Source organism: Heteronotia binoei, chromosome 15 (genome assembly GCF_032191835.1).
Source record: "Heteronotia binoei isolate CCM8104 ecotype False Entrance Well chromosome 15, APGP_CSIRO_Hbin_v1, whole genome shotgun sequence".
Classification (NCBI taxonomy): Eukaryota; Metazoa; Chordata; class Lepidosauria; order Squamata; family Gekkonidae; genus Heteronotia; species Heteronotia binoei.
In genome coordinates, this window is record NC_083237.1 from 61,768,112 (window position 1) to 61,786,806 (window position 18,695).

Genomic DNA, 18,695 nt, shown 5'->3' on the forward strand with positions numbered 1-18,695 from the left:
CCAGAAGGTTCCTATCAAGCCCGCGAACAAGTCTGCTTTCTTCTCCCTCTCTTCTGCTTTGCCAGGCTTGCTCAATCGCACAGGAGCTACAGAACAAAGCCTCAATTTTCTCCCTTCGCTGAGGCTCCTCCCTTGGGGAGGAAAGGGGGGAGGGAGAGCTTGGCTCACAGCTACTGAGCCAAGCCTCTTTTCCTTCTCTTGGCTGTGGCTCCGCCCCCTCCTCATCTCCTGGGGAGGCAGGGAAAGAGTCAGAGCTTCCTTTGCCTGGTTCCCTCGATCACACAGGAGAGACACAAAACCTTTTAATTGTGTTCGTCTGTGCCCTTTATAAAGTTTATATCTCAGCTAACTTGGCATTACATTTCATGACACGCATGGCCCGGCCTGACCAGATCTCATTTATGTCAGATCCGGCCCTCGTAACAAATGAATTTGCACTACACTAATGGAGATAACAAGACAAGTGGGGCCCTCCCCGCCCCCTTTGCTGCTTCCAGGTTGGCTCCAGGCCACCTCCCGACTACAGCTGCCTTTGCCACCCAGCTCCCTCATTGCTAGCTCAGTGGAGAGGGGTGGGAACAAGGAATACTGTTGCCTCCCTACTTGCTGGGTGACAACTCAGTGCTGCTCATCCACAGACAATGCTTGTTCATTTTTTGGGGAGGGGGGAAATTTAACCCCCCAAATAATGTATTTTTCGCACTATAAGACGCACCCCCCCTCCAAAAAAAGTGGGGGGAAAAGCGCGTGCGTCTTATGGAGCGAAGGTACCGGTACCTACCTTCCTGGGGGGGGGGGGATCCGCTGCCTCCGCCTCTGATCCCGGCGCTTCCCCCGCGCCTGCCTGCCTGCCTCCAGCTCTGACGCTTACAGCAAGCGCCAGGATCGCTCCCTCGGCCCCCCGATCCCGGCGCTTGCTGCAAGCATCAGAGCTGAAGCCAGGCAGACAGGCACGGTGGAAGCACCCGCCCCCTCCGCAAACCCAGCGCTTTGCGAGCGCCGGCTGTGGAGAGGGCAGGGTGCTTCCTCCGTGCCTGCCTGCCGGGCTTCAGCTCTGATGCTTACAGCAAGCGCCGGGATCGGAGGGCAGAGGGAGCGATCCTGGCGCTTGCTGTAAGCGTCAGAGCTGGAGCCAGGCAGGCACGGAGGAAGCATGGGTTTGCGGTGGGGGCAGCGTGGAGCGATCCCAGCGCTTGCTGGAACAAGCTGGAGCCAGGCAGGCAGGCGCGGGGGAAGCGCTGGGATCGGAGGCGGAGGCAGCGGATCGCCCCCCAGGAGGAAGGTGCGTCCTATCATCCGGAGCGCCTTATGGTGCGAAAAATACGGGCATGTTTCTGTGAAGATTTCTGATTTCTCCGCAAACCTAGGGGTCCCCCGAGTTTTCAGACAAATATGTTTAGCGCTACCCGAATCTGTGGATTTAAGTATCTGCAAAAGGAAACAGGATTTTGCTATTACATATACAGACTAGGGTCACACACAGCCTGAATTTCCAAAGCCAAATAGAAAGTGGTCAAAGGCCATTATCCCACTCTGGACACCACGACTCAATGCTCCTTCTTAAGCTGTGGAGTCTTGTGAGCGAAAATTCTACTTTGTGAGCTACTGGCATTAAAGCTGTGAGCTACTGCAGAAATCAGTGTGCTCCGGGGTCATCCTTCTTGAGCTAAGAAAAAAACCCTATGAGGTGGAGGCTAGAAAACTGTGAGCTAGCCTGCACTAACCCAGCTAGGAGAAGAAGACCATAGTTTTATACCCCGCCCTTCTATCTGAATCAGTGTCAAAGCAGCTTACAATCTCCATTATCTTCTGACCCCACAACAGACACCCTGTGAGGTAGGTGGGCCTGAGAGAGCTCTCCCAGAAGCTGCCCTTTCAAGGACAACTCTGCCAGAGCTACGGCTGACCCAAGGCCGTTCCAGCAGAGAACACTGGATGCCAGTAGGGTCACTGGCTTGCTGTGCTGAACAATTCACCCTGGCGACTAACTCAGCTTAATATTGAAGAGCCAATAAGGACTGCACTGAGACTGTACAACTTTGAGAGCAGGGGAGAGAGACATGCTCTGTCGGCTGCTAAGGGCCCTTCAGAGTCATGTCTGCATTTACAAAGGAAGAAAGCACAGGCGAGGAGGAGGTCCTAAAGAACGAAAAAAAGCCCAAACAAACAGAAAAACCACATCACCAAAAGCAAGAAGGGACAGAGATCAATCCGGCAGCGCTGCGAGTTTTTGCAAAGAGGATAAAAACACTGGAAACCAAACAAACCACCACCCTCCAAAATAACCAATTAAGGAGGGGGAAAAAATGGAACTGGACAAGCGACAGTCAGCCAGGGTGGACGCATTGAGCTTAGTGGCGGGATCCTACCTTGAACGGGTCTCGAAGACAGTGATGCATCTGTTAAAGAGAGAATCACCATTGCAAGAAATCCAACATGACTGTCCACCTCAGGTTCTGTTTCACATTGCAAAAAGGGAGGTGCGGGGCTTTTTTTTTTGTAGCAGGAGCTCCTTTGCATATTAAGCCACGCATCCCTGATGTAGCCAGTCCTCCTGGAGCTTCCAGTAGGCCCCGTACGGAATTCTAGCAGGACCTCCTTTGCATATTAGGCCACACACCCCTGATGCAGCCAATCCTCCTGGAGCTTCCAGCAGGCCCTGTACTAAGAGCCATCTAAGCTCTTGGAGGATTGGCTACAGCAGGGATGTGTGGCTTAATATGCAAAAAAGCCCTGGGGAGGTGAGAGCAGCTATGGTCTTCAGCTGGCTGTGAAAGACTTGGCCACCTTGGGGCTGGGTGGAAATCTTCCCCACGGGAAAAGCAGCCATGTTGGGCGAGCAGTCCGAGAAACAGTTTGCACACCGTGACTTTAGCTTCCTCTCCGGACAATTCCCACCCGCCCCCGCCACCCCTCCCCATGGATCAAATCTGATGGAAGCAGAGGGCCCTGCAGCGGGCAGAGCCGAAGGAGCTGTCCCTCCAGGTAGTGGAGGGCTGGCGTTGCTGTCAACGAAGCTGCTACGCTCGCTGCAGACACCGCCCCTTTTCACGATCCTTGCACATGCAATGAAGGGCCGTAGAGATGCTGTTGCGCGCACAGATTCTCTGGGCTTGCACGCTGGAAAGATGGCTGCCGAGGGGGTTACGGGGGCTCGGAAGGTGAAGCAAGTTGGGAAAAGGGTGTCCGCGTGCCAAACGTTTTAGAAACGCTGCCTCGAACCCGCAGCACAGAACACATTTTAGGAGTTTTCATGCAGTGAGTCCAACCTCGAAATGCAGTCCTAGTCCGAGTTGGCTTCGAGCAAAGCCCCTGGGTTTAAGGAAGCTTACTCCGCCTAGAGTCGCACTGCTCGGCTGGCGCACAACACACAGGCTCAGCACACGCCCCAGGAAGAACGCACCACAAAAAAAACCTTCTGAAAAACGCAGGGATTTCGTGGCAGATGGCAGAGGTTCCTTGGCAGACAAGCTGACGAAGAAGGGACTCCCTGAAGGCAGGGAGATGGAGATCCATTGAGGAAGTGTGACGTTTGCAGGGAGAAAAGCAAGTAGGAGCGAGTCTCCAGCTTGAAGATCTTCTTGCAAACTTTTCTTTCCCATGCACTTAATCAGGCCAATGGCCCACCCAGTCCAACATAGTGGCCATAACCCAGGTGCCATTAGGAGGTCCACTAGCAGGGCCAGAACTCCAGAAGCTCTTCCACTGTTGTCCTCCAAGCATCAAGAATACAGAGCATCACTGCCCCAGACATGGTGTTCTAACTATAAGAACATCAGAGAAGCCATGTTGGATCAGGCCAATGGCCCACCCAGTCCAACACTCTGTGTCACACAGTGGCCAAAACCCAGGTGCCATCAGGAGGTCCATCAGTGAGGCCAGAACTCCAGAAGCCCTCCTACGGTTACTCCTCAAGCACCAAGAACAGAGAAGAAGAAGCAGACGATATTGGATGTATATTCCGCCCTCCACTCAAGAGTCTCAGAGCGGCTCACAATCTCCTTTACCTTCCTCCCCCACAACAGACACCCTGGGAGGTGGGTGGGGCTGAGAGGGCTCTCACAGCAGCTGCCCTTTCAAGGACAACCTCTGCCAGAGCTATGGCTGACCCAAGGCCATTCCAGCAGATACAAGTGGGGGAGTGGGGAATCAAACCCGGTTCTCCCAGATAAGAGTCCACACACTTAACCACTACACCAAACAGAGAGCAACACTGCCTGAGACACAAGAACATAAGAGAAGCCATGTTGGATCAGGCCAACCGCCTATGCAGTCCAGCGCTCTGTGTCACCCTGTGGCCAAAATCCAGGTGCCATCAGCTGGGCGAGAACTCCAGTAGTCCTCCCACTGTGGCCCCCCAAGCACCAAGGATGCAGAGCATCAATGCCAGAGTGTTCCATCTATACCTTGAGACTAAGGACTCCTGCCCTCTGCCCCAGTGGGGCTCCCCGGGAAGAGAACATACATCCTGGTGCCATTGGTTCAAGGCAGCAGAGAATGAGGACGCCGATTTATGGAGTGCTGCAAATTCTTCAGGTAACATTATAGGGGAGGGACAGTGGCTCAGCAGTAGAGCATCTGCTTGGTAAGCAGAAGGTCCCAGGTTCAATCCCCGGCCTCTCCAACTAAAAAGGGCCAGGCCAATAGCTGTGAAAAACCTCAGCTGGAGACCCTGGAGAGCAGGGGAGGGACGGTGGCTCAATGGTAGAGCATCTGCTTGGGAAGCAGAAGGTCCCAGGTTCAATCCCCAGCATCTCCAACTAAAAGGGTCCAGGCAAATAGGTGAGAAAAACCTCAGCTGGAGACCCTGGACAGCAGGGGAGGGACGGTGGCTCAGTGGTAGAGCATCTGCTTGGGAAGCAGAAGGTCCCAGGTTCAATCCCCAGCATCTCCAACTAAAAGGGTCCAGGCAAATAGGTGAGAAAAACCTCAGCTGGAGACCCTGGAGAGCAGGGGAGGGACAGTGGCTCAGTGGTAGAGCATCTGCTTGGGAAGCAGAAGGTCCCAGGTTCAATCCCCAGCATCTCCAACTAAAAGGGTCCAGGCAAATAGGTGAGAAAAACCTCAGCTGGAGACCCTGGAGAGCAGGGGAGGGACGGTGGCTCAGTGGTAGAGCATCTGCTTGGGAAGCAGAAGGTCCCAGGTTCAATCCCCAGCATCTCCAACTAAAAGGGTCCAGGCAAATAGGTGAGAAAAACCTCAGCTGGAGACCCTGGAGAGCAGGGGAGGGACGGTGGCTCAGTGGTAGAGCATCTGCTTGGGAAGCAGAAGGTCCCAGGTTCAATCCCCAGCATCTCCAACTAAAAGGGTCCAGGCAAATAGGTGAGAAAAACCTCAGCTGGAGACCCTGGAGAGCAGGGGAGGGACGGTGGCTCAGTGGTAGAGCATCTGCTTGGGAAGCAGAAGGTCCCAGGTTCAATCCCCGGCATCTCCAACTAAAAAGGGTCCAGGCAAGTAGGTGTGAAAAACCTCAACTGGAGACCCTGGAGAGCCGCTGCCAGTCTGAGTAGACAAGACTGACTTGGATGGACCCAGGGTCTGATTCAGTAGAAGGCAGCTTCATATCTTCATAAGTCATGGACTTAAACTTCATACGTATTTAATACAAGCCTGTGACCGCAAGCCCTGCTTTTTAACCTTACCCACCCATCTTCTTTTGGACATCCTTTGGAAACAGCCCCTATGTTCCCTCTTCACCCCATTCCCACCCCCCTACACTCAAGCCTAGCCACCTCTTCCCAATCCTTCCCCCCCCCCCACTACCTCAGTGATGCAATTTCTCTCTTAAGCCACCAGAAGGGAGTGAGAGATAGACAGTCCATCGAAGGGTGGAAATCCGGGGATCAGAATGCGGCAGCAGCAAGCATAAGGAAGGGTGTCAAATTGTGGGAAAGCAGCACTGTGAGAGCATCTCCAAGGTCCTGAACCGAACCGTGTGCTTACCGGAAAGGGCAGTCTGTTTGGCTTTCTTGGCTGGAGCTAAATCGTCAGGTTTGCACTCAGAAAAAGACGCTGTCCTGCTAGGGGCCGGAGTCTGAAAGAGAGCAGAGAACGAAGTCAACACACTCAATAAGGCCCGGCGGCTTCGCCTCCCTCAAAATAGGGCAAGGGCTTGGAACAAATTCTGTACTTTTAGGAGGAAATGCTTTGCTGCCGTATTGGTCTCCCAAATAAGGATGTGTTCGGGTGGGGTCGCCGCATTGGTCTGAAGCAGAAAAATGAAATTTGAGTGATGCTCCCTCTAAGCCAGGGGTCCTCAAACTTTTTAAATAGGGGGCCAGTTCACTGCCCTCAGACTGTTGGAGGGCCGGACTGCCGTTACTGTACAAGGCCGCGGGCCGTCAGTTCTCCGTCTTCTGCATCTCTCTCCCTTCCCCACACCACACACCCCGGCCTGGGAACTCACCTCACCTCGGTATCACCTCACACTCTGTCTCTGCCGCCTCAGCCCAGTGCTGGAAATGTGCGTTGCTAACGCGAGTTTAGGTCGAACGTCACTTCCGGTCTGATTTTGCCATAACCCGGCGGGCCGCCTAAACGTCCTCAGCGGGCCGCATCTGGCCCGCGGGCTATAGTTTGAGGACCCCTGCTCTAAGCTTTGGAGCAAAAATTCTACTTTGTGAGCGACTGGTGTTAAAGTCGGGAGCATCAATGAGTTTGCTGTGGGGCCATTTTTCCTGAGCGAAGACAAAAATGTGTGAGCCGGAGGCTAAAAAGCTGTGAGCTCACTCACACTAACTCAGCTTAGAGGGAATATTGAGTCTGAGTCCAGTGGTACCTTTAGGTCCAAAAAAGTTTTATTCTGGGTATAAGATTTCACGTGCATTCCCACTTCTTCAAATAAGGATGTGAACATACCTGAGACTGAAAGACTGGAATAGCATTTTTAAACAATTAAATTTTCTGCACCCTATGTAGGATTATGCAAAATTGTACTTATTAGTTGCTTATTGTGCTGTGTTTCTGCTATTCTTTGGAGATGCAAAAGCTATTTACGCAGGACAGAGATCTCCCAGGAATCTTTGATTCCTAGGGCGATCACAGGATTCCAGTTAGGTTTCTCATAGCCTAGCTTTCTCCCCAACATACTAGCTTTCTTTTCATACAATCGGCTGCAATTCCCTTTTTATTTTAATATTTAATCTTCACATGTTTAGTGAAACAATATGGTATCTAGACTCCATCTACGCACCTGCGTTTTTATTTATTTCTAATGAACTAAACATAATGCTTTGTATGAAAATGAAAGTTTAAACTATCACTAAAATTTATTCTGTAATGAATTATATGGTTATCACTTGTTTTGTTATTTCAAAGTACCTTTTTACTTCTTATGTATTTCTATAGTATCAGAAGTCACTAATATCTAAGCCTAAAATTATCTATTACACTACTCTGAGTTTTATACAATCAAAAGGAAAAACACACACACAAAAATAAATTCTATAATCTATCCTATACTTTCATTCTAAACTGCCTTTAAAAGCCATCTTAATCTATTTTACACTACCTTAATCTACTACCTAAATAATCTATTCTCTACCATTACTGCTTAATTCTATGGTCTAAATTAAACATAATTTTCACCTAATCTGAATATCTATTACTACATCTAATAATCACAACACAAGAACTCATGGGCATTCAATGAAATTACTGAGCAGTCGGGTTAGAACGGATAAAAGGAGGTACTTCTTCACCCAAAGGGTGATTAACATGTGGAATTCACTGCCACAGGAGGTGGTGGCGGCTACAGGCATAGCCAGCTTCAAGAGGGGGTTAGATAAAAATATGGAGCAGAGGTCCATCCGTGGCTATTAGCCACAGTGTGTATATATATGTGGCCACTGTGTGATACAGAGTGTTGGACTGGAGGGGCCATTGGCCTGATCCAACATGGCTTCTCTTATGTTCTTCTGTGACACAGAGTGTTGGACTGGATGGGCCATTGGCCTGATCCAACATGGCTTCTCTTATGTTCTTATGTGACACAGAGTGTTGGACTGGATGGGCTGCTGGCCTGATCCAACAGGGCTTCTCTTATGTTCTTATGTGACACAGAGTGTTGGACTGGATGAGCCACTGGCCTGATCCAGCATGGCTTCTCTTATGTGACACAGAGTGTTGGACTGGATGGGCCATTGGCCTGATCCAGCATGGCTTCTCTTATGTTCTTATGTGACACAGAGTGTTGGACTGGATGGGCCACTGGCCTGATCCAACAGGGCTTCTCTTATGTTCTTATGTGACACAGAGTGTTGGACTGGATGGGCTGCTGGCCTGATCCAACAGGGCTTCTCTTATGTTCTTATGTGACACAGAGTGTTGGACTGGATGAGCCACTGGCCTGATCCAGCATGGCTTCTCTTATGTGACACAGAGTGTTGGACTGGATGGGCCATTGGCCTGATCCAGCATGGCTTCTCTTATGTTCTTATGTGACACAGAGTGTTGGACTGGATGGGCCACTGGCCTGATCCAACAGGGCTTCTCTTATGTTCTTATGTGACACAGAGTGTTGGACTGGATGGGCTGCTGGCCTGATCCAACAGGGCTTCTCTTATGTTCTTATGTGACACAGAGTGTTGGACTGGATGAGCCACTGGCCTGATCCAGCATGGCTTCTCTTATGTGACACAGAGTGTTGGACTGGATGGGCCATTGGCCTGATCCAGCATGGCTTCTCTTATGTTCTTATGTGACACAGAGTGTTGGACTGGATGGGCTGCTGGCCTGATCCAACAGGGCTTCTCTTATGTTCTTATGTGACACAGAGTGTTGGACTGGATGGGCCACTGGCCTGATCCAGCATGGCTTCTCTTATGTTCTTATGTGACACAGAGTGTCGGACTGGATGGGCCATTGGCCTGATCCAGCATGGCTTCTCTTATGTTCTTATGTGACACAGAGTGTTGGACTGGAGGGGCCACTGGCCTGATCCAACAGGGCTTCTCTTATGTTCTTATGTGACACAGAGTGTTGGACTGGATGAGCCACTGGCCTGATCCAGCATGGCTTCTCTTATGTTCTTATGTGACACAGAGTGTCGGACTGGATGGGCCATTGGCCTGATCCAGCATGGCTTCTCTTATGTTCTTATGTGACACAGAGTGTTGGACTGGAGGGGCCACTGGCCTGATCCAACAGGGCTTCTCTTAGGTTCTTATGTTCTCAATTAACCACTGTAGGGACTAACAATCCTTTTCATACAATCACAGAACCACAGAGTTGGAAAGGGCCTCACGGGTCGTTTAGTTCAACCCAGTGCGCAATGCAGGAACTTCACAAATACCTCCCCCCAACCACAAACCCAGTGACCCCTGCAGGCTCCATGCCCAGAAGATGGCAAAAAACCTCCAGGATCCCTGATCAAACCGGCCTGGAGAAAAACTGCTGCCTGACCCCAAAGCGGCCACCAGCATTTCCCTGGATGCGTAAGAAAAAGCCACGAACACCAAGCCCCGATGCAGCCCTTCCTGCCCTCCCTCTTGTGATCTGCACAGAATCATCATTGCTGTCAGACGGCCATCTTAGCCTCTGTTTGAAAACAGAGGCTAAGATGGAGGAGAGGGGTTCAGGTGCAGAAACCCTCACCTGCAGGCTTACAGCCACAATTGCGCAGACCTGCAACAGAGACCTACCGAGGAGCTGCCGCTGGCGTTGAGGAGGAAGTTTGCCGTGTGAGCTGCAGCAGGGGGCTGATTGGGGATGGGCCGGTGTCCCAAGGCCATGCCGACGATGGCCGTCATGTGGGTCTCGGTGCCGAAAACGTGGATTGGGATGCCGGTTGTTTTCCCTAAATGCAAATTGAACAGAAGCAGGTTAGAGGGGGAGGCGGGGATGGCGTCGACCGCGATTCATGGCGGACGTAGTGTAGCTGGGCTCCGTCTTTTCCCTTCCCTCCAATCCCGTTAACCGGTTTTTTTATTTTAAGGAAGAAGGGAGGGAGAGACGGAAAGAAAGCAACTTTTAATGCCACGAGCTGGCCTGACCTTGAGAAGCGGCTTAAAAAGAGAAATGCCTTCTCCAAGCTGGCCGATGGGCGCGGTGGGGGCTTCAAGAGCCACACCATGTGTGTGAAAGAGCCACTGGTGGCTCCCAAGCCACAGTTTGGCCATCCCTAGAAGAAGATGATGATATTGGATTTATATCCCGCCCTCCACTCCGAAGAGTCTCAGAGCGGCTCACAATCTCCTTTACCTCCCTCCCCCACAACAGACACCCTGTGAGGTAGATGAAGATATTGGATTTATATCCCGCCCTCCACTCCGAAGAGTCTCAGAGCGGCTCACAATCTCCTTTACCTTCCTCCCCCACAACAGACACCCTGTGAGGTAGATGAAGATATTGGATTTATATCCCGCCCTCCACTCCGAAGAGTCTCAGAGCGGCTCACAATCTCCTTTACCTTCCTCCCCCACAACAGACACACTGTGAGGTAGATGAAGATATTGGATTTATATCCCGCCCTCCACTCCGAAGAGTCTCAGAGCGGCTCACAATCTCCTTTACCTTCCCCCCCCACAACAGACACCCTGTGAGGTAGATGAAGATATTGGATTTATATCCCGCCCTCCACTCCGAAGAGTCTCAGAGCGGCTCACAATCTCCTTTACCTTCCTCCCCCACAACAGACACCCTGTGAGGTGGGTGGGGCTGGAGAGGGCTCTCACAGCAGCTGCCCTTTCAAGGACAACCTCTGCCAGAGCTCTGGCTGACCCAAGGCCATTCCAGCAGGTGCAAGTGGAGGAGTGGGGAATCAAACCTGGTTCTCCCAGATAAGAGTCCACACACTTAACCACTACACCAAACCGGCTCTCAAACATGTGGATTAAAAGGGGGAAAAAAACAACCACAATACATAGGAGCAAAGTCAACTGAGATTAAAAACGGTTAAAACAGCCCTTTGGGGGCATTCTTACCTACTTCCCCCATGACACGCAGGCCTTCCTGGTAGTTTGGGCCCCCTCGCCTTACAAAGATCCGCACCTCGTGCTCTTTCAGAGGGCCCTGGTAATCCTTAATGGCTCTAACAATCCCCTGTAAGAAGATGTGGGGGGGGAGACCTGAGTGTAATGTGCAAAGATATTTCTTTCGTACCGTATTTCAGCTTCCTCCACTTTTAGAAGGCGACATCTACAAATCCAGTCAAGCCACTGTGTAATGGTCCCAGTTCTTTTGACGCCCATTCAAAGATATTGGATTTATATCCCGCCCTCCACTCCGAAGAGTCTCAGAGCAGCTCACAATCTCCTTTCCCTTCCTTCCCCACAACAGACACCCTGTGAGGTAGATGAAGATATTGGATTTATATCCCGCCCTCCACTCCGAAGAGTCTCAGAGCGGCTCACAATCTCCTTTCCCTTCCTCCCCCACAACAGACACCCTGTGAGGTAGATGAAGATATTGGATTTATATCCTGCCCTCTACTCCGAAGAGTCTCAGAGCGGCTCACAATCTCCTTTCCTTTCCTCCCCCACAACAGACACCCTGTGAGGTAGATGAAGATATTGGATTTATATCCCGCCCTCCACTCCGAAGAGTCTCAGAGCAGCTCACAATCTCCTTTACCTTCCTCCCCCACAACAGACACCCTGTGAGGTAGATGAAGATATTGGATTTATATCCCGCCCTCCACTCCGAAGAGTCTCAGAGCGGCTCACAATCTCCTTTACCTTCCTCCCCACAAAAGACACCCTGTGAGGTAGATTAAGATATTGGATTTATATCCCGCCCTCCACTCCGAAGAGCCTCAGAGCGGCTCACAATCTCCTTTACCTCCCCCCCCCCACCCCACAACAGACACCCTGTGAGGTAGATGAAGATACTGGATTTATATCCCGCCCTCCACTCCGAAGAGTCTCAGAGCGGCTCACAATCTCCTTTACCTTCCTCCCCCACAACAGACACCCTGTGAGGTGGGTGGGGCTGGAGAGGGCTCTCACAGCAGCTGCCCTTTCAAGGACAACCTCTGCCAGAGCTATGGCTGACCCAAGGCCATGCCAGCAGGTGCAGGTGGAGGAGTGGGGAATCAAACCCAGTTCTCCCAGATAAGAGTCCGCACACTTAACCACTACACCAAACTGGCTCTCAAAGTAAGTATAAAGAACCCTGCGAAGTCCAATTCTTCACCAGTAAGGGGACCGGAATACCGAACAGAATTCTCTCTACTTTCACAATGTGATGATACTTTGGGCACCATTGTAGAAAACTCTGACAGCTGCTTATTCATACAAGCATGCTCTTAAGAAGTTTCAAATCCCAGCAAAACCACAAAGGCCAGTCAAGCCCTTGGGGTGGATTCAGACAACCAGAAGACTTCTGGTAAAGTTTCAGATGGCTGATCTTGAAGTTCCAGCCTGCAGGCTCACCCCTGACCAGGCAGTTAAAACTAGCATTGCTAAGTGCAATCTTAAAGGTCCACACAAGAAGCATTCAGGAAGGTGATTTACGGCCAGGGGCCTGAATACTTCCGGGACTGCCTCTCCCCGTATGAAACACCCCCCCCCCGGGTTCTGAGGTCTGCTACTCGACATCTTCTCATAGTCCCAGGTCCTAAGGATGCCCAACTGGCTTCAATGAGGGCCAGGGCCTTTTTGGTCCAGGCCCCTACCTGGTGGAATGAGCTCCCGCTGGAGATCTGGGCTTTGCGGGACTTATTGAGGTTTCGTTCTGTAAGACGGAGCTGTTCTGCCAGGCTTTTAATTAATCCAGTGGGCATCCTTTGAAAGTCATCACTTCTCCCAGCATTTCACCATTATGGTGTTTATGTCATACTGTCAGCCCTCAGCCACATGCTGTTGGGTAGCTTTGCCGCTGATGTCTGCAAGATTGCTTATCGCGCTGCTCCTGATTTTGCAACGCTCGTTTTATGACATTATTTTAACTTGGCTTGATTTTGCTGTGGTAAACCGCCCTGAGCCCGCTTGCAGGATAGGGCGGGATATAAATCCACAACCTGGTGGCAGTGACATTTCCCAAGATCAGCTTTACCTTAAATGTGGCAGCTACGTTGGTGAAGTTAGCAATGCTCCCGCCGATGATCAAGATTTTGCCTAATAGAGGGGAAAGAAAGAAAGGAGGGGAGAAGAGACGGAGAAAGGGACAGTGTCATTTAAACGTTGGAATAACCTTAGGCCAGGGGTGTCAAACATGTAGTTTTGGGGCCGAATCAGGCCCCCAAGCAACTGGCAGTCATCTGCTTCCTTCTCCCTCTCTCTCGCTTTCTTCTGCATAACAGTATGCTTAGCAAGGCTTGCTCAACTGCACAGGAGCTACAGAGCAAAGCCTCTATCTTCTCCGTTGGCTGAGGATCCTCCCTTGGAGAAATACAGGGGGAGGCAGAGCTTGCTTTGCCAGGCTCTCTCAATCACAAAGCAGAGCTACTGAGCCAAGCCTCTCTTCCTTCTATTGGTTGAGGCTCCTCCCCCCTCCCAGTCCACTAGGGAAGGAAGGAAAGAGCCAGAATTTCCTTTCCCAGTTCCCCAGATCCCATGGGAGAAATACAAAGAAAGCATCTTTAAGATCAATGAGTGCTAACGTTTTAAGCATGTTTTAAATTTTTTAAAAATATATATATTTGTGTTTGTCTGTGTCCTTTATAAAATTTATACCTCTGCTACCTAATCTTAAATAGGTAACCCGGCCCAACATGGTCTCATTTATGTCAGATCCGGCTTTCATAACAAATGAGTTTGACACCCCCTACCTTAGGCACTTTCGGAACAGTTGAGAGGCAGAACGATCTTCCAATACAGTACATATGAACATATGAAGTTGCCTTATACTGAATCAGACTCCCAGTCCATCCGAGTCAGTCTTGTCTACTCAGACTGGCAGCGCCTCTCCAGGGTCTCAAGCTGAGGTTTTTCACAGCTATTGGCCTGGCCCTTTTTAGTTGGAGATGCCGGGGATTGAACCTGGGACTTTCTGCTTACCAAGCAGGTGCTCTACCACTGAGCCACTGTTCCTCCCCAGTAGTGACTCATTTGAGAGAGTTGGTTGTCTGAACCGACTCTGAAACACACATGAAGCGACCTTCTACTGGATCAGAACATTGGTTCAACAAAGTCAGCATTATCCACTCAGACTAGCAGTGGCTTCCCATGGTCTTCCACAACACGTTCTACCACAATACGTTCTACCTGGTCCTTTTAACTGGTGATACCAGGGATTGAACCTGGAACCTTCTGCAATGCAAAGCAGAGGCTCTGCCAGTGAGCTATGGCCTTTCCCTAAAAGGCAGGCTTCCCCAGTCTAGTCAGACAAGAGGACAGTGGAAGGGACAGTGGCTCAGTGGTAGAGCATCTGCTTGGTAAGCAGAAGGTCCCAGGTTCAATCCCTGGCATCTCCAAAAAAGGGTCCAGGCAAATAGGTGTGAAAAACCTCCGCTTGAGATCCTGGAGAGCCATGAATGGGGCTGTGGCTCAGTGGCAGAGCATCTGCTTGGGAAGCAGGAGGTCCCAGGTTCAATCCCTGGCATCTCCAAAAAAGGGTCCAGGCAAATAGGTGAAAAACCTTAGCTTGAGACCCTGGAGAGCCGCTGCCAGTCTGAGTAGACAATACTGACTTTGATGGACCAGGGGTCTGATTCAGTATAAGGCAGCTTCATATGTCATATGTCCATATGAAATACAGAGGTGGCACTCCAAGGTCTCAGGCAGAGGTCTTCCATATCATAGAATCAGAGTTGGAAGGCACCTCCAGGGTCATCTAGTCCAACCCCCCTGCACAATGCAGGAAACTCACAAGATCCTCATTACTGTCAGATGGCCAGCTAGGCTCCAAGGAAAGAGAGCCCGTTTTGGCAGCTTTGTTTACACAAATTGATCGATCGGGGAAAATTCCCAAGGCATGGGAAGCAGCTATCATCATCCCCATATATAAAAAAGGTCACAAAGAAGATCCAAACAGCTAACACTTAACAGCCTGTTAAGTGTAACAAGCAAGCTATACGCTAGTGTGGTCCTGTGGAAATTTAGAGACGGGCGTGAGAGCTATTTTTGCCTAGGTGAGGAACAGGTTGATTTCGGAGAAGGCTGTGCCTTACTGAACCACTGGCATGCTGTCGGACCATCTGATTGTAAAATATTCCTCCAGCTCAAATGTGTCATTATATGCTGCATTTCTAGACCTAAAGTCAGCCTCTGACTCCATTTCTAGGACCACCCTAGGAGATAAATTAAGAGCCACCAATATTGACAGACGGTTGTTATTTCTTATTAAGGCTCTTTATGATCAAACAACCATCTGGGTCAAATATTCCCATCAAGGCTATTTGACAGACCTCATTTCTACCAACAAAGGGGTTAAGCAAGGATGGCTGCTGGCCCCCTACTTATCTTTGTTGTTGTTGTTCAGTCGCACAGTCGAGTCCGACTCTTTGCGACCCCATGGACAAAGTCACGGCAAGCCCTCCTGTCTTCCACCATCCTCCGAAGTCTGCTCAAATTCGTGTTTGTTACATCAGTAACGCTGTCCAGCCATGTCATCTTTTGCCGTCCCCTTCTTCTTTTGCCTTCTGTCTTTCCCAGCATCAGGATCTTCTCCTGGGAATGCTCCCTTCTCATTTGGGGGTCAAAATATTTGAGTTTCAGCTTCAGCATCTGACCTTCCAGGGAACAATTTCCCTTAGGACTGACTGATTTGATCTTCTTGCAGTCCAAGGGACTCTCAAGATTCTTCTCCAGCACCACATCTCAAAAGCATCTATTCTTCTGCGCTCGGCCTTCCCTATGGTCCAGCTCTCACAGCCGTACATTACTACTGGGAAGACCATCGCTTTGACTATACAGACTTTTGTTGGCAGGGTGATGCCTCTACTTTTTATTATACTGCCCAGGTTCGCCATAGCTGTCCTCCCAAGGAGCAAACGTCTTTTAATTTCATGGCTACAGTCGCCATCTGCAGTGATCTTGGATCCCAGAAATGTGAATCCCTACTTCCATGTCTTCCCCTTCTATTTGCCAAGGTGTGATGGGGCCGGATGCCATGATCTTCGTTTTTTTGATGTTGAGTTTCAAGCCTACTTTTGTGCTCTCCTCTTTCACCCTCAACAAGAGGTTCTTTAGGTCCTCCTCACTTTCTGCCATTAGAGTCGCGTCATCTGCATATCTGAGGTTGTTGATGTTTTCCCCGGCAATCTTAATTATCTAACTTCTACATTAATGATTTGGTGTCCTATATAAATAAACCAGAATGCCACCCACCAAAGCTAGGTAACAAACATATCGGGGTGCTCCTTTATGCGGATGATGCTGTTTTACTTTCAAGGACTCCCTTAGGCCTCAGAAGAGCCTTGAAAGCTTTCTCTTAATATTGCCTGGAAAACAACCTAGAGGTAAATTGCACTAAAACCAATGTAATGGCCTTTGGCAAAAGGACACCCAGATCACACCATTGGTACTTAAATTCTATTCCCAGTGAACAAGTTTCATGCTTTAAGTACCTGGGTGTCATGTTTCAAGCGACTGTAAGAAAAACCACCAATATAAACATGATTACCTCAAATGCCAAAAGGAGTGCTGGGGCTATCCAAAAATTCTACTGGGGCAAATGCATAATTGCGGCTCTTAGATTGTGTAAGGCTAAATCCCTCTGCCAGCTAACATTTGGTGTCCCAATCAATATCACTACAAATTACAAAAAAATGGAGAGTGTTCAATCAAAACTTTTAAGAACAGTCCTCCAGGCACCCAAGGGCTTTCCGAACACATTAATTAGGATAGAAATTGGCACGATTACAGTAGAAGCGAGGCTTTGGATTTTGGCCATCCGGTTCGGGTTGAAATTTATGTTTTTTTCTTAAGGGCTTGAGCAGTTTAATTCTGCAAGATACCTTGGCCTCAAGATGGATTAGGGCCATAGAGGACAGAATTCATTATTACGGCCTTTCAAAACAATATCTCCGTTTTCTTACGATAATGCTAGGGAGATAGTGAAGCAGAGAATATTGGATGTTGTCAGACAAAACGACCTCAATAGCACAACCAAATGGCGAGCTCTGACAGAACCAATCAACAGGGTGACCCCGATGCCCTAACTATACCGCGTAACAAATAAGGAATATAGGAGAACGTTTACTCTTATGAGGCAGGACGTTCCCCCTGCAGCAGTGGTGGAGGGGATACACAAAAAAGTGCTATTCCAAGAACGATGATGTCCCTGCTGCAATGATGGTATCCAGTCTTTCGTCCATGTCATATTTGACTGTGAGGCTTATAACGATCATCGCAAAGTACTTCCATTTTCCATGGCCGTACCTTTTACCAGTAGTCAAAAACGGCAACTCCTTACGAATCTTCTTGACGATAAGAAGAAGAAGAAGATATTGGATTTATATCCCGCCCTCCACTCCGAAGAGTCTCAGAGCGGCTCACAATCTCCTTTCCCTTCCTCCCCCACAACAGACACCCTGTGAGGTAGATGAAGATATTGGATTTATATCCTGCCCTCCACTCCGAAGAGTCTCAGAGCGGCTCACAATCTCCTTTACCTTCCTCCCCCACAACAGACACCCTGTGAGGTAGATGAAGATATTGGATTTATATCCCGCCCTCCACTCCGAAGAGTCTCAGAGCGGCTCACAATCTCCTTTCCCTTCCTCCCCCACAACAGACACCCTGTGAGGTAGATGGAGATATTGGATTTATATCCCGCCCTCCACTCCGAAGAGTCTCAGAGCGGCTCACAATCTCCTTTCCCTTCCTCCCCCACAACAGACACCTTGTGAGGTGGGTGGGGCTGCAGAGGGCTCTCACAGCAGCTTCCCTTTCAAGGACAACCTCTGCCAGAGCTATGGCTGACCCAAGGCCATTTCAGCAGGTGCAAGTGGAGGAGCGGGGAATCAAACCCGGTTCTCCCAGACAAGAGTCCGCACACTTAACCACTACACCAAACTGGATAAGAACCCTGAAGTTACCTACAAATGAGCAAAATTCGGCTGGCTTGCCACAAGAATAAGGAAAACTCTAATAATTCAGTCAGGAAATGGCTAAACACCTTTGCCAATCTGTTTGCTGCCATGTTCTGCTATATTGGTAGTTTTACAACAGCCTTTTTATGTAAGATTTTGTGGTCATTCAGTTTTAATTTTGTATGACTTTACTGTTTTACCGTCCCTCCCCACCGTCGGGGAGGGACGGTGGCTCAGTGGTAGAGCATCTGCTTGGGAAGCAGAAGGTCCCAGGTTCAATCCCCGGCATCTCCAAAAAAAGGGTCCAGGCAAATAGGTGTGAAAAGCCTCAGCTGGAGACCCTGGAGAGCCGCTGCCAGTCTGAGAAGATAATACTGACTTTGATGGACCAAAGGCCTGATTCAGTATAAGGCAGCTTCATATGTTTTAAATGCTGGCTTAGGCTGCGAATAAACTATACGTTCGGAGCACAAAACCTAGTGAGTAAATACCACAAGACTCAGCGCTGGCAAAAGGGCAGGGAGGACCACTCTGAGCCTCAGGGTCTGCAGCTGTCTCCCTCTGCCTGAACAGCCCCATTTACCTTCTGGATGTTTTTCCTGGGTCATGAGGGAGAGGATTGTTTTGGCGTAGTCATAGGTCTGCTGCTCACTGGGTGCGCCGGAGTATTCGCCGTAGTTGGCCAATTCGTCCACTCCGCCGAGGTCACAGATAGTGTCACTAGGGAGAAAGTCCACAAGTGATATGAGAGAGCTGAAATCAGGAGAACGGACAACGCTTG

At 49.8% G+C, this 18,695-nt stretch overlaps 1 protein-coding gene across 3 annotated transcripts in view; it reads right to left on the reverse strand.

Moving 5' to 3' along the window:
* Positions 1 to 18,695, reverse strand: part of ACLY (ATP citrate lyase) — a 150,891-nt gene that overhangs the window by 105,304 nt on the left and 26,892 nt on the right. For 2 of the 3 annotated variants that reach the window (XR_009556254.1, XM_060256663.1), the window contains exons 8-13: positions 18,498 to 18,634; positions 12,994 to 13,055; positions 10,923 to 11,040; positions 9,642 to 9,796; positions 5,944 to 6,034; positions 2,370 to 2,399 (exon numbers count right to left, since the gene is read on the reverse strand). Coding sequence is in view for 1 of the 3 variants with exons in the window: in XM_060256663.1 (XP_060112646.1) it covers positions 2,370 to 2,399; positions 5,944 to 6,034; positions 9,642 to 9,796; positions 10,923 to 11,040; positions 12,994 to 13,055; positions 18,498 to 18,634 (593 nt within the window). In the remaining 2 variants the exon portion in view is untranslated. The remainder of the gene's footprint in view (positions 1 to 2,369; positions 2,400 to 5,943; positions 6,035 to 9,641; positions 9,797 to 10,922; positions 11,041 to 12,993; positions 13,056 to 18,497; positions 18,635 to 18,695) is intronic. The other variant, XR_009556255.1, reaches the window with a different exon arrangement.